This window comes from Salmo trutta, chromosome 9 (genome assembly GCF_901001165.1).
Source record: "Salmo trutta chromosome 9, fSalTru1.1, whole genome shotgun sequence".
Taxonomy (NCBI): Eukaryota; Metazoa; Chordata; class Actinopteri; order Salmoniformes; family Salmonidae; genus Salmo; species Salmo trutta.
The window spans coordinates 2,979,440-2,992,962 of NC_042965.1; the positions used below are offsets into that span (position 1 = coordinate 2,979,440).

General features: G+C 45.9%; 1 protein-coding gene across 2 annotated transcripts in view; it reads right to left on the reverse strand.

Annotated features, from left to right (window-relative positions):
* adgrv1 (adhesion G protein-coupled receptor V1) overlaps positions 1-13,523 on the reverse strand; it is a 191,703-nt gene that overhangs the window by 74,322 nt on the left and 103,858 nt on the right. For both annotated transcript variants that reach the window (XM_029762120.1, XM_029762121.1), the window contains 6 exons: positions 12,813-13,220; positions 11,980-12,164; positions 11,553-11,805; positions 10,721-10,860; positions 8,720-8,880; positions 8,282-8,382 (listed from right to left, as the gene is read on the reverse strand). In XM_029762120.1, the coding sequence (XP_029617980.1) occupies positions 8,282-8,382; positions 8,720-8,880; positions 10,721-10,860; positions 11,553-11,805; positions 11,980-12,164; positions 12,813-13,220 (1,248 nt within the window). The remainder of the gene's footprint in view (positions 1-8,281; positions 8,383-8,719; positions 8,881-10,720; positions 10,861-11,552; positions 11,806-11,979; positions 12,165-12,812; positions 13,221-13,523) is intronic.

Below are 13,523 nucleotides of genomic sequence, written 5' to 3' on the forward strand. Positions count from 1 at the left end.
GCAGACCCTATGTGTCACTGCTATGAGCACAATGTTTTCCTTAAGTTGTTCTAACAAAGTAAACAGGGTCAGGCCCTGCGGTTAAGCAACTACCTTTTCCGGCCTGAGTGCGGAGAGTGATGATATCTCAAATCCCTTAGTTCTGGCTTCCCCATTTTTTCCTGTGGGCAGCAGAGGCGAGCGGAGCGGAGTTCAAACTGCTGGACCCTGTCCCAGAACGACAGGATATCCTGTATTACTCACAACTACGGTCACCTAAACACCTCCTGACCGTTGGGATAAACATCAGAGTGTGTGTGAACAGAGAGTAAGATACTTCCAGAAAGTCACAGTGGAAGACAGAAATGTTTGTTTTACTATCCTTGTGAGGATCAAACAATTGATTCCGATTCAAAATCCTATTTTCCCCAACCCCAAACCGTAACCTTAACGCCAAAGCCCAAATCCTAACAATAACCCTGTACCTAAAATACACTTTTTCCTTGTGGGGACTGGCGAAATTTCCCCACTTGTCCGAATTTTCCTTGTTTTACTATCCTTGTGAGGACTTCTGGTACCCACAAGGATAGCAAAACCAAAAACACACACACACAGGGGCCAGGTTGTCAGGCCCTGAGATAAAGAACATGCCTACAATGCCACATATATAATACTCCCGAAGACCCACGATGGGCCCACCATCCCCACTCACACAATAGTGATGTCTCCGACCTGTCAGCAAGGAACTATGGAAATAGGCCTGTCCCATACATACATAACTGCTGAGGAACACAATCCACCATAGTTATTACCTGTTACGTCAGTTATGATAACATCAGGTTAAAAAAAAAGACATGTTTGATTCTGTGGGTCAGAAGGTGAACTTCGATGCATATCCGATTATGTAACGCGTGCCTCTACTAATGCAACCAGCGAGAAGAATTCCAGTAACAACACTTCTACATACAAATCCCATTAGTTTGGGACCGATAAGAATTTGAATTTTGTCAGAGGGAGAGAGAGAAAGGTTGTACGTTTCACATGCTCTGAGTCGGACCAGAACGCAACAGGGCTGATATGCTAGCCTCGGGGGGAATAAATGAAAAACTGCGAGTCGTCAATTCACCACAGAGAGGAGTTATGTAAGCTAGTTGCCCTAACTGCTCAACTGTCTGGATAAACATGCACATATAAACCAAGATGGAGACCTCTGAAGTGTTCTGTTTTTTTCAGGTGTAAGACAAAACAGCTATTTAAGACACGAGAGAACCATATGAATTTGATGACAAACTGCCAGCGGTTGGGAGAGGTTAAAAGGAAATACAAAACAAAGTGATGTTACTGGAAAAAACGCTGACGTGAATGTTTGGGAGGAAGTGTGTTTGTGTCGGTGGGTGATTGTATGTTTGTGTTTAGTCACATTTGAACGGTTGCTCATGAAGTATGCTTTTGTTTGGACAAATACGTTTCTGCATGTGAATCAGTGTGTGTGTATCAAATCAAAGTTTATTGGTCGCGTACACAGATTTGCAGATGTTAGCACAGGTGCAGCGAAATGTTTGTGTTAGCTCCAACAGTGCAGTAACACCTAGCAAAAAAACACTATACACAATCCAGAAAAATAAAGAAATTAAGAAATATCAAAATGAGCAATGTCAAAGACAGGATTATAAATATTTATACAGTGCATTCGGAAAGCATTCAGACCCCTTGACGGTTTCCACATTTTGTTACATCACAGCCTTATTTTAAAATTGATTAAAATAGTCCCCCCATCAATCTACACACAATACCCCATAATAACAAAGCAAAACATTTTTTTTTTTATTTAGCAAATGTATAAAAAATTTTTTAACTGAAATACCACATTTACATAAGTATTCAGACCCTTTACTCAGTACTTTGTAGAAGCACCTTAGGCAGCGATCACAGCCTCGAGTTTTGTTGGGTATGACGCTACAAGCTTGGCACACCTGTATATGTGGAGTTTCTCCCATTCTTCGCTGCAGATCCTCTCAAGCTATGTCAGGTTGGATGGGGAGCGTCGCTGCACAGCTATTTTCAGGTCTCTCTAGAGATGTTTGATCGGGTTCAAGTCAAGGATATTTAGAGACTTGTCCTGAAGCCACTCCTGCATTGTCTTGGCTGTGTGCTTAGGGTCGTTGTCCTGTTGGAAGGTGAACCTTAGCCCCAGTACTCTAAGGTCCTGGGTTCTCTGGAGCAGGTTTTCATCAAGGATCTCTCTGCACTTTGCTCCGTTCATCTTTCCCTTGATCCTAACTAGTCTCCCATTCCCTGCCGCTGAAAAACATCCCCACAGCATGATGCTGCCACCAACATGCTTCACCGAGGGGATGGTGCCAGGTTTCCTCCAGAAGTGACGCTTGGCATTCAAAACAAAAAGTTCAATCTTGGTTTCATCAGACCAGAGAATCTTGTTTCTCATGGTCTGATAATCCTTTAAGTGCCTTTTGGCAAACTCCAAGCGGGCTGTCATGTGCCTTTTACTGAGGAGTGGCTTTCGTCTGGCCACTCTACCATAAAGGCCTGATTGGTGGAGTGCTGCAGAGATGGTTGGTCTTCTGGAAGGTTCTCCCATCCCCACAAAGGAGCTCTGGAGCGCTGTCAGAGTGACCATTGGGTTCTTGCTCACCTCCCTGACTAAGGCCCTTCTTCCCCGATTGCTCAGTTTGGCCGGGCGGCCAGCTCTAGGAAGAGTCTTGGTGGTTCTAAACTTCTTCCATTTCAGAATGATGGAGGCCACTGTGTTCTTGGGGACCTTCAATGCTGCAGAAATGTGCCGCGACACTATCTGAGCTCTACGGAAAATTCCTTCAACCTCATGGCTTGGTTTTTGCTCTGACGTGCACTGTCAACTGTGGGACCTTGGCCCCGACAATCATGTCCAATCAATTTAATTTAACACAGGTGGACTCCAATCAAGTTGTAGAAACATCTCAAGGATGATCAATGGAAACAGGATGCACTTGAGCTCAATTTTCGAGTCTCATTGTAAAGGTTATGAATGCTTATATAAATAAGGTATTTCTGTTTTTTGCAAACATTTCTAAAAACCTGTTTTCGCTTTGCCATTATGGGGTACTGTGTGTAGATTGATTTTCTTTATTTATTTAATCCCTTTTTTCCAAAATGTGGAAAAAGGGAAGGCGTATGAATACTTTTCGAATGCACTGTATATACAGTACCAGTCAAAAGTTTGGACACACCCACTCATTCAAGGGTTTTTCTTTATTTTACTATTTTTTACATTGTAGAATAATAGTGAAGACATCAAAACTATGAAATAATACATATGGAATCATGTAGTAATGCCCAAAATGTTTTTAAAAAAGAGTGTGCAAAGCTGTCATCAAAGCAAAGGGCAACTACTTTGAAGAATCTCAAATATATTTTGATTTGTTTAACACTTTCATGTATATATCAAATTGTGCGTAAAGACAGTATGGACTATTTGAATAGAAAAAGTTTGTACAGCAGTAGTAATATAGGATGAGCCATGACTAGAATACAGTATATTGTATACATATAAAGTGGGGAAAACAGTATGTAAACATTATTAAAGTGACCAATGTTCAATTAGTATTTACATAGGGCAGCAGTCTCTAAGGGTAGAGTACTGGGTGGTAGCAGGCTATCTCTCGGTCCCAGCTTGGATGCAGATGTAGATGGTAGCGGGGTGAGCAGGCCATGGCTCGGGTGGCTGAGGTCCTTGATGATCTTCTTGGCCTTCCTGTGACACCGGGTGCTGTAGATTTCCTGGAGGGCAGGCAGTGTGCCACTGGTGATGCATTGGGCTGACTGCACCATCCACTGGTGAGCCCTGCAGTTGTGGACGGTGCAATTGCCGTACCAGGCTGCTCTCAATGGTGCATCTGTAGAGGTTTGTGAGGGTCTTAGGGGCCAAGCCAAATTTCTTTAGCCTCCAGTGTGGTTGCATGCCCGTAGCTCACACACATACTGACAGGATGACACACACACACACACACACACACACACACACACACACACACACACACACACACACACACACACACACACACACAAAGCTCCAGCGCTGCCCTTACTCCTGAAAGTCGTTTATGGCGGCCCCTCTCTGATTGCCGAGGGCAAATGTGCGTTATTGCCGCTCGTATGAAGAGCCCTAACGTGGTTGACACACACGCGGCCAGGTGAGCTGCAGCACCGGGTACATTTCCACTCCACACAATCTTCTGTTGTCTTGCTGCGGGGAGGGCTTGTCAGAGTGTGGCGTTGCGTGTCTGCCACCACCCGGGCGGACAGAGCACCAGTGAATCACAGAGACAGGCCAGGTCACCTCTCTCTCCCTGGTGTCGGCTGAGTAGACAGATCACTCCTCACCCTCAGGGGGGGTCCGATGTCCACACCACTGACTGTCCTCTCTCTGCACCCTAATGAACAGCCTCCCCACGTCCCCCAGGTCAGTTGGTTGGTGGTTGGTGCACCCCGGTTGACCCCCTGCCTGAGCCAATCAGAGTGACCAGACCTGATATATGGCCAAAAGGAACACATGGGTCAATGCGACTCCACCATATTACTTAATATGCCTCCTTTGCTACGGTGCGCAGCCTGGGACAATAAACTGTTAATCCTTGAACACTGAATATTAAATCAAATCAATCTAACATATCCCTCCAGATCAGTTGGTTAAGGGCATGGCTACATTCTCTTTTTTACTATGCAAGTGTTTTTTTATGGCGCTATACTACAGAACACAGTTCATGCTGTTCTAGCTTATCTTTTTTTCATTTCTGTAAAGTGTGTTGTGACTTTAAATTGTGATTTGATCGCTACAAAATTCCCAGAGCTCGGCTGTTAAGGTGTAAAAAAAAAAAGACGGATATCGAACTGATAACGGCAGCAGGAGAAAGCTGATGGTTACTGATGAGAATGATGTCACCATCAGAGATAACCTTGTTCTCTCCTCATCCCAATGCCATTGTCGGGAAATGAGATTTCGGATTCGAAAAATTGGCCTCGCTGAATTGGAGGCCGTGGGCTCAACGATCCCCCACAAAAAGAGGATTGATATGCTCCAGCTAAACCCTCTCATCTGTTTGACTGATAGAACACCGTCAGATGTCATCTCCTAGGTATGTCCTCATGACCCAAATGCAAAACACCCCAAAGAATGACCACAAAGCAGACAGAGAGAGAAAGAGGGAGAGAGCGAAAAAGAGAGCGAGAGACTTTAGGTCAAAAAGTACTTGTGCCTCAGCAGGAGAGGCATTATCTAGACTTACTCCCAGACTCACAACTCTAAATGAAAGCCATGCAAATCGGCCTCCAGAAGAGACTGCACACATCTTAGAGGGGGGGTGACAATGAAAGAGGGGAGGGGGGGAGAAAACGAGACAAGGGGGGTGAGATATTGAAAGAGAGAGGGTAAGGGGGCGGGAGAATAAAAAGGTGGAGGAATGTGCTTGCCACTGCTGGAGGAGTGAGAATCAATCATGGAGGCACTTTTAATTTCCCTGGCGCAGAGGGTTGTGTCAGTGAGTAATTACACAGAGGGAGATACTCCTCTGGCTCGGCCTGATACCACAGACTGGAGCATCAGCTGGCACCTCAGACCCCGTAAAGAGGATGAACCCTCAACCCTGGCCCCTGAGCCTAGCCATCTGCCAGCCGCATAGGATATGTACAGCATGTATGTATACATGTAGGTACAGTACCAGCCAAACGTTTGGACACACCTACTCATTCAAGGGTTTTTCTTTATTTTTACCATTTTCTACATTGTAGAATAATAGTGAAGACATCAAAACTATGAAATAACAAATATGGAGTCACGTACTGTACTAACCAAAAAAGTGTGAAACAAATTAGTGAGGTCGGGCAATGATGTTGAGCGACTAGGCCTGGTTTGCAGTCGGCGTTCCAATTCATCCCAAAGATGTTCGATGGGTTTGAGGTCAGGGCTCTGTGCATGCCAGTCAAGTTCTCCTACACCGATCTCGACAAACCATTTCTGTAGGGACCTCGCTTTGTGCACGGGGGCATTGTCATGCTGAAACAGGAAAGGGCCTTCCCCAAACTGTTGCCACAAAGTTGGAAGCATAGAATCGTCTAGAATGTCATTGTATGCAGTTGTGTTAAGATTTCCCTTCTAAGGGGCCTAGCCTGAAACATGAAAAACAGCCCCATTATTTATCCTCCACCAAACTTTACAGATGACACTATGCATTGGGGCAGGTTGCGTTTTCCTGGCATCTGCCAAACCTCATATTCGTTGGTCGGACTCCCAGTTAGTGAAGCGTGATTCATAACTCCAGAGAACGCGTTCCCATTGCTCCAGAGTCCAATGGAGGCGAGTTTTACACCAATCCAGCCGATGCTTGGCATTGCGCATGGTGACCTTAGGCTTGTGTGTGGCTGCTCAGCCATGGAAACCCACTTCATGAAGCTCCCGACGAACAGTTATTGCGCTGACGTTGCTTCCAGAGTCAGTTTGGAACTCGGTAGTGAGTGTTGCACTGGAGGACAGGCGATTTTCACGAGCTACGTGCTTCAGCACTCGGCGGTCCCGTTCTGTGAGCTTGTGTGGCCTACCACTTTGCGGCTGAGCCATTGTTGCTCCTAGACGTTTCCACAATAACAGCACTTACAGTTGACCATGGCAGCTCTAGTAGGGCAGACATTTGACAAACTGACTTGTTGGAAAGGTGGCCTCCTATGATGGTGCCACATTGAAAGTCACTGAGCTCTTCAGTAAAGCCATTCTACTGCCAACGTTTGTCTATGGAGATTGCATGGCTGTTTGCTCGATTTTATACACCTGTCAGCAACGGGTGTAGCTGAAATAGCTGAATCCACTCATTTGAAGGGGTGTCCACATATATATATATATATATATAAATAAATGTATATATATATATATATATATATATATATATATATATATATATATATATATATATATATATATATATATATATATATATATATGTGTGTGTATGTGTATGTGACGGAAATCTACACAGTGGAGCAACCGCTTGACCTGATTTAGGAGTTTCAATCCCATTTCAAATCAAAGAAAATGTCGCTCCATAAAGCTGGCTAAACAGAACTGTGGTGCTGAGTGTAAACCCCTCGATGAACCCTTCAACTGTGTCACCACACAGTGTCAAAGAAACTCTAGGTCGAACTCAGGGGACTGCTAGTTATGGGAAGATGGACGTCCCATTGACCTGTCTTTTTTCCGTTTTCACACCTTAGGAAAACAATTCTGCTCAGCAATTTACCAGTGGGAAACCCAGGACTTAGCCTTCTTTTGGTTGCTTGAGACATTAACATTTTGACTTTGTTTATATGGGTTTGCAAGTACAATGAATTGAAGTGAAATTGAAGAATATGTGTACAGTTACCCACAAAAAAGAAAGTCCAGACCATGGACACAATCAAGTAGACCTTCAGCTATGACGGGCACACAACCTACCAAGCCTTCAACCAGAACTTGACCATAAAGACTGAACAGCCCAACAGGACACACACATCCCCTACACATACCTACCTACCTACCTACCTAACCGGGTCTCAACGTACAGTACAGTATCTGAAAAAGACAGAACGGAATTTTCCATCCCAAACCTTTTAGGTTCAGGGGCTCCACTTAGCAATAAAATCAGTGTGCCCGGGGTATTTAGCCCCATGGAGAGACAGGTTTAGTAGGGGCTCTGTGTTTTTCTGTTAGGCACTGGGGATCAGTGGAAAATTCCCACTCCCACTCACAGGTCCAAAGGAGCTGAGACACTCCTCCGTGGTAGCCCCCCACCGGCCACATTTCTCCTTCACCGCTCTAACGGTTAACGGCAGCCATGGTTTTTATGGGAAAGGGCGCTGGAGGATTGTTTTGTTGTCAGGGCTAACGGCTTAGCCCGCAAGGTTGTGGCGGCCCTGTGCACAATTCTGCAGCGCCTGTTGATGTATGTGTGTGTGTGTGTGTGTGTGTGTGTGTGTGTGTGTGTTTGAGTAGAGGGGACTGCTGACCTATAGAGCAAGGCAAATTGATCTGCACAGAGATGAATGCTTCTATAACCGTTTTCAAAAGGTTCCTCATCTGTCTAAATTTACCCACACTGTCAAAACGTGCTAATCAGCTCACTTACACCCAGACAGAGAAGAACAAAAATTGTTATGTTTGCGCCACTCAAAAGCCTTATGGCTAGAATGGATGCATGGGAACATCATTGTGGATGGAGGAAGACGTGTCTGTGTTTTGTGGAGATTCAGCGAGGGGACAATACGGGGGTGGTCCTCGTACCTGGGTACCAAGGCAGCCCATCATCATGTGGGTGAGCAATTTGGCAGCAAACATGGGGAAGCGGGAACACAGCAGGTGGGATACGATGGCCAAGCCGAAACCTGAGGATCAGACAATAAGATATTCTGTATCATTCCATATTGAACATAAAAACCCACATGTTTTAAACTGGTTTAAAAATACTTACAATGTAAGACAAGACATATTAAACAGGGTGGGAGGTAACGGAGGACAGAAAGAGGCAGAGAGAGAGAGAATATGGAGAATGGAGACATGAAAGGCAAGAGAGAGAGATATATATATATAGGGAATGGGGGGAGAGAGATATAAGGAAGATATGGAGAAAGGAAGAGAAAGAAAGAGTGATATAAAGAAAAGGTTGGACTGAAAGAACTAAACTGGATGTATACCTAAAGAGACCCTCCGTCTATACGGTACCTGAGATACAGATGAAGCCTGAGGCGTAGAAGGCCTCGTTGTAGGAGGCCGAGGCGGCCATCTCGGCATGGACCGTGTACACAGACAGGTGGGAGCAGGCACACTCCACATAGTTCCCACTGTCCTCCACTACCCTGCAGAACTGCCCGTCTGACAGCCAGCTACAGGAAAGGGAGGAGAGGGACAGGGGAGGCATAATACAGTCAGTAGCCAACCTTATGCAGGAAGTTCATATGAAGTTATGAAATTCTGATTGAAACATCCAGCTGTGTAGTGTCTCTGCTTCTTTAAGTGCTCCGATGTGCCAACTCTCAGATGCGTTAACGGATTCAGAATATTTCAAAGGGTGACAAGTATAACAAGACAGAAGGAGAGAATTCATATTTGTTCCAGTTTAAAATTAAGCTGAGCTAATTTACTTTCTGAGTGACAGGCATGGGGGATTCTGAGATTACTTGACAACTCGAGGAAATGAATCTAAGAAACACTGACAGTCCTAGTGATTAAATGACTGTGAAGTCTATGATGGGCTTTATTAGACCTGTCATTAGTGCAGCGAGTCTCTCTCTCTCTCTCTCTCTCTCTCTCTCTCTCTCTCTCTCTCTCTCTCTCTCTCTCTCTCTCTCTCTCTCTCTCTCTCTCTCTCTCTCTCTCTCTAAGCTGACGTTATCAACGCTGTTATCTGGTAGACGGATCTTTGAGACAGCTGCTCCATGGAACAAACCAAACCGGAGAAATCTGCGTCCTGTTACAGGCTGTTTAGCCAAGAGTCCCACGCCGGGCCTCCTCTGGAATGTCTTTTCAAACACACTTCTGATGGGCGAGAATGTTCGGGAACTCGGAGCAGAACAAACTGAACTCTTGCTGGGACAACCCAGAGAGAGAGGGGGAGGCCAATTCATCCATGGCCGGAAAGAGGTCCTGGCTGGACAGGGCCTGACCCCTGACCTCTCTGCTGGAGGCTGACCCTTACGTGTGAGGTTCACACCTTCAGAGCAGAGCTGAGCAGGAGGGGGACCCTTTCACTCACTTATATGGTTGTGTCTAAAAGAGTCATTTCAGTCACACACCACATTAATACATGGGTTCAAGATAAGGATAGCGACAGAAACTAAGAGAAATATCCGTTTTGGGGGATTCATAAAAAAAGGAATAATATGTGATCATGAAGGCTCTGTTTGTTGTGGTAGAGCTGTAGGCTCAGCCCTAACTATGTGCTCTCTGTCACCTCTGGGTCTGCCTGGCAAATGGCCCAGGAACACACAAAGGACAATGATTTAAGAGCCAGTACGCCCCCCCCCCCCTTTGAGGGGCCAAATCTCTCTCTCTCTCTATAGTATCCATAGGACTGACTATTGAAATGTGTGTTAGTGACGCTATTGCATCCATGTTTGGTATGCATCTGAAACGTGTCCCTTCAAATGTTATAAATAGAATGAAATGCATTCTGTTTTGTATCCTGTATTATGGCCATGGAATAAGGTTGTATGAAATGCTTCTCTTGTAAACTACTGTAAGCTAGGTCTGATTAAAAAATGTTTTTACCTTTATTTAACTAGGCAAATTCTTATTTTCAATGATGGCCTAGGAACAGTGGGTTAACTGCCTTGTTCAGGGGCAGTACGACACATCTTTACCTTGTCAGCTCGGGGATTCGATCTTGCAACCTTTCGGTTACTAACCACTAGGCTACCTGCCGCCCCAATTAGTTCATGGCTTGTCTGTATGCCTAGATTGTGATTGCTATGTTAATGTCAGTATTGCCTTGTAACTAAAGCTTTATGCCTTGTATGTGAATCCATTCATTTTACAAAGTTATTAAATAATACTTGCATTCTGCATTCGCTTCTCATGAGCATTTCTTGATCTTAGTCAGCCAAACGCATAATACTTGATTACACATGGTTTCACTATAATGTTAAATGTTAAATTACATAGTACTGTGTATAGGAGAGGGGGTTGAGGGGGGGTTGAGGGCATCAGGTGGGTAGAGTACAGTACCTCTCAGCAGCCTGGTTCCACAGAAAGCACAGGGACCGGCCAGGTTTGACCCTTGGCCCAGGGGTGTGAATACGGTACACCACCTCGTCACTCTTATTCAGGGGCCGTGACCCACGGCCCTGCAGGCTGGCAGAGAAAACCTACAAAACAAGAGAAACACCATTAGAGTACAGATCAGGATGAAGTTGCCCCCTAAATGCTGATTTAAGGTCAGTTATGGGATTTTCCACAAAATTGTTCAATACTAAGGATTGGGGGAAGGCACGCTGACCCTAGATATGTGTCTACAGCTATTATGGGCAACTTCTATTTGGTTTTAGCTCTAAAGACCAACAGGCAGAAACTAAGGACAGAGCCTCAGTGGACAACATTGCCCCCTGCTGTTTCTGACCAGCACAAAAGTTACATTCGGACAAAAACATCCTGACCTGTAATGCCGTAGCACTCTCCTATAACTTGATGATCATTTATTTACCTTTATTTGACCAGATGAATGGACTAAACGAGTAAAACTGTGATGTGTTCTGGGCGGCGAGAAGCCTATCGGTTAAGCCCATATTCCAGTAGCCGAAAGGTCACCGGTTTGACTCCTACAGTCCACCAGCTGAACAATCTTTCGATGTGCCCTTGAGCAATGCTCTTAACCCAAATTGCTCCTGTAAGTCACTCTGGATAAGAGTGTCTGGTGTAAAAAAAAAAATCACACTTTTACAACAATGACTTTGGGAAAAATTGCAAGGGGGGGCATCCCATCTCCAGTATAGTTACCAATCAGTCTGGAAGTGCTTATAGCTGCCATGATTTGGCATTGAGTGTGTGTGGGTCTGCTTGCCTTGCCGTTGAGGGCGGTGGTTTTGTCATTGGTGAGGAACCAGTGCTCCGTGCTGTACTCTGTGAGCTGAACGCGGCGGCAGGCTGAGGTGGAGAGGGTGCCCGCGGGCAGGGCTGGCACCTCAAGGAGGGACTCTGGCAACTGGAATGAGTCTGAGTTCTTGCCTGTGAACATGTGCCCGTTGATCTGGGTAGGGTACCAGTGGTAGGCAGAGATGGATATGTAGGCGCAGGTGTCCAGTATGGTCCTCCCCCTTTGAAAATACCAACAAATCACACTCTTATTCTACTCATATAGTCTTTGTAACAGTGGGAAATAAAGATCTACTATACAAGACCATAGTCGACCTTAGTGTCGACATTAGCAGAAATAATAGACTGCACTGCTCCGCTTGAGTTATCCACAATCCCCCATGGGCAGGACTGACCTTTGACCCTGTGCTCCACACTGGGAGTGTGTGAGGAGGGAGAAGGCGAAGCGCTCAGCCACCTCTGCCAGCTGACTCAGGCCCTGCGTGTCGACACGGCTGGGGTTTGCCATGGCACACAGGAGGTCATAAGTCAAACCACGACTGCTGTCAGCAAGAGGGGTCCGCTCTGCCTCCTTAAGCACCTTGGCGAGCAGAGGGAGAGAGAGAGAGAGAGTGGAGGTGTTTATGACTAAGATACATATAGCCAGTAACCTAAGAGCCCCCTATTAAATCTACACACACACACACACACACACACACACACACACACATCTACAGTACCTGTGGGTTATGAGTGACAAGTGGAATTTGGTGATTCTCTGCTACCATACATACAGTACAATGCAACTGACAAACCCTTTTGGAACCTTTTTTTCTAAGAGTGTGTTGGTTGATTTCTAGTACGCCGGTGACAGTTATTCCCTGTGCCCTCAGCCCCCTGCTCTGCTCTCTCACACTACAGAGCAGGCTTGACTTGGCTAGAGGCTGATTGGTTCAGATGAAGTGACAGTGTAACAGCGAGCTGGTGCTAGAGTCAGACAGTCAGTGACAACGGAGACCTTTTCAAAAGGAAACTCTTCTGCAGATCTGTCACTATTTTGTATGGGAAAAGGCTGCCCTTTGGCAAAAGCAGACAAACTCAAATGCAACACACGCTAAGCACACAAAAGCAAAAACCCACACAAACAGATCACTTTTAATAACAAACAAAGCAAGTTTGAAAAAAAGTCTCCCTCTGTTCTCTGTTTAGCCTTTGTTTTGTCTCTCCCTCGCTCTCCCTCCTCTCTCACCTTCCCCATTGCGACCAGAACGGCAGTCAGTTGTTCTGGTGTGAGCTGGGCTGTGGCCTTGTTGAGCAGGGCCTGGAGCACCCTATCCAGTATGGCGCTGTCCAGAGGCTGCTGGAGCTGGTCCAACAGGGCCCAAACCAGCTGGGCCTCTGTGTCCGATACCAGGGTCACGTTAGCCAGCCCATACTCAGGGTGCACCCTGGCCCCTCCGCTGGCTCCATACAGCTCCACGCGGAAGCGCTTGGGCGGGGGGTTGGACGAGGCCTGGTCTGGGGTGAGGGTGATGTCCAGCCCCGTGCTCCTCTGGCCCAGGTCAAAGGTCAGCTGGCCCTCTTCTTTTAGGAAGTCCATCCCGGCCACGGCGGGCCAGACCAGGTTGGGGCCTACTGCCTCAGCCCGAGGGAGTTCCTATTGGACGACAACGAGAAAGGAGTGTGAGGTCATAGTAGGATGGAAAGATTGAGGGAGATGGGAAAGGTGGAAAATAGAGAGAAAGACGGATGGATGGGGAGATACAGCAGGTGTTGCAACAGAGCTTTATGCATGTACAAATATAAGAGAAGAGGAGGTTGAAGACCTGTGGCGAAATAGAAGGAAAAAGGGATGGATTGATGAACAGATGAATTTGGACTCTGTGACATAAATATGTATCCAACTGATGTTTTCAGAACATCATTTCTGTCTGAAAGATGAAAGGAGATAACCTTGTCA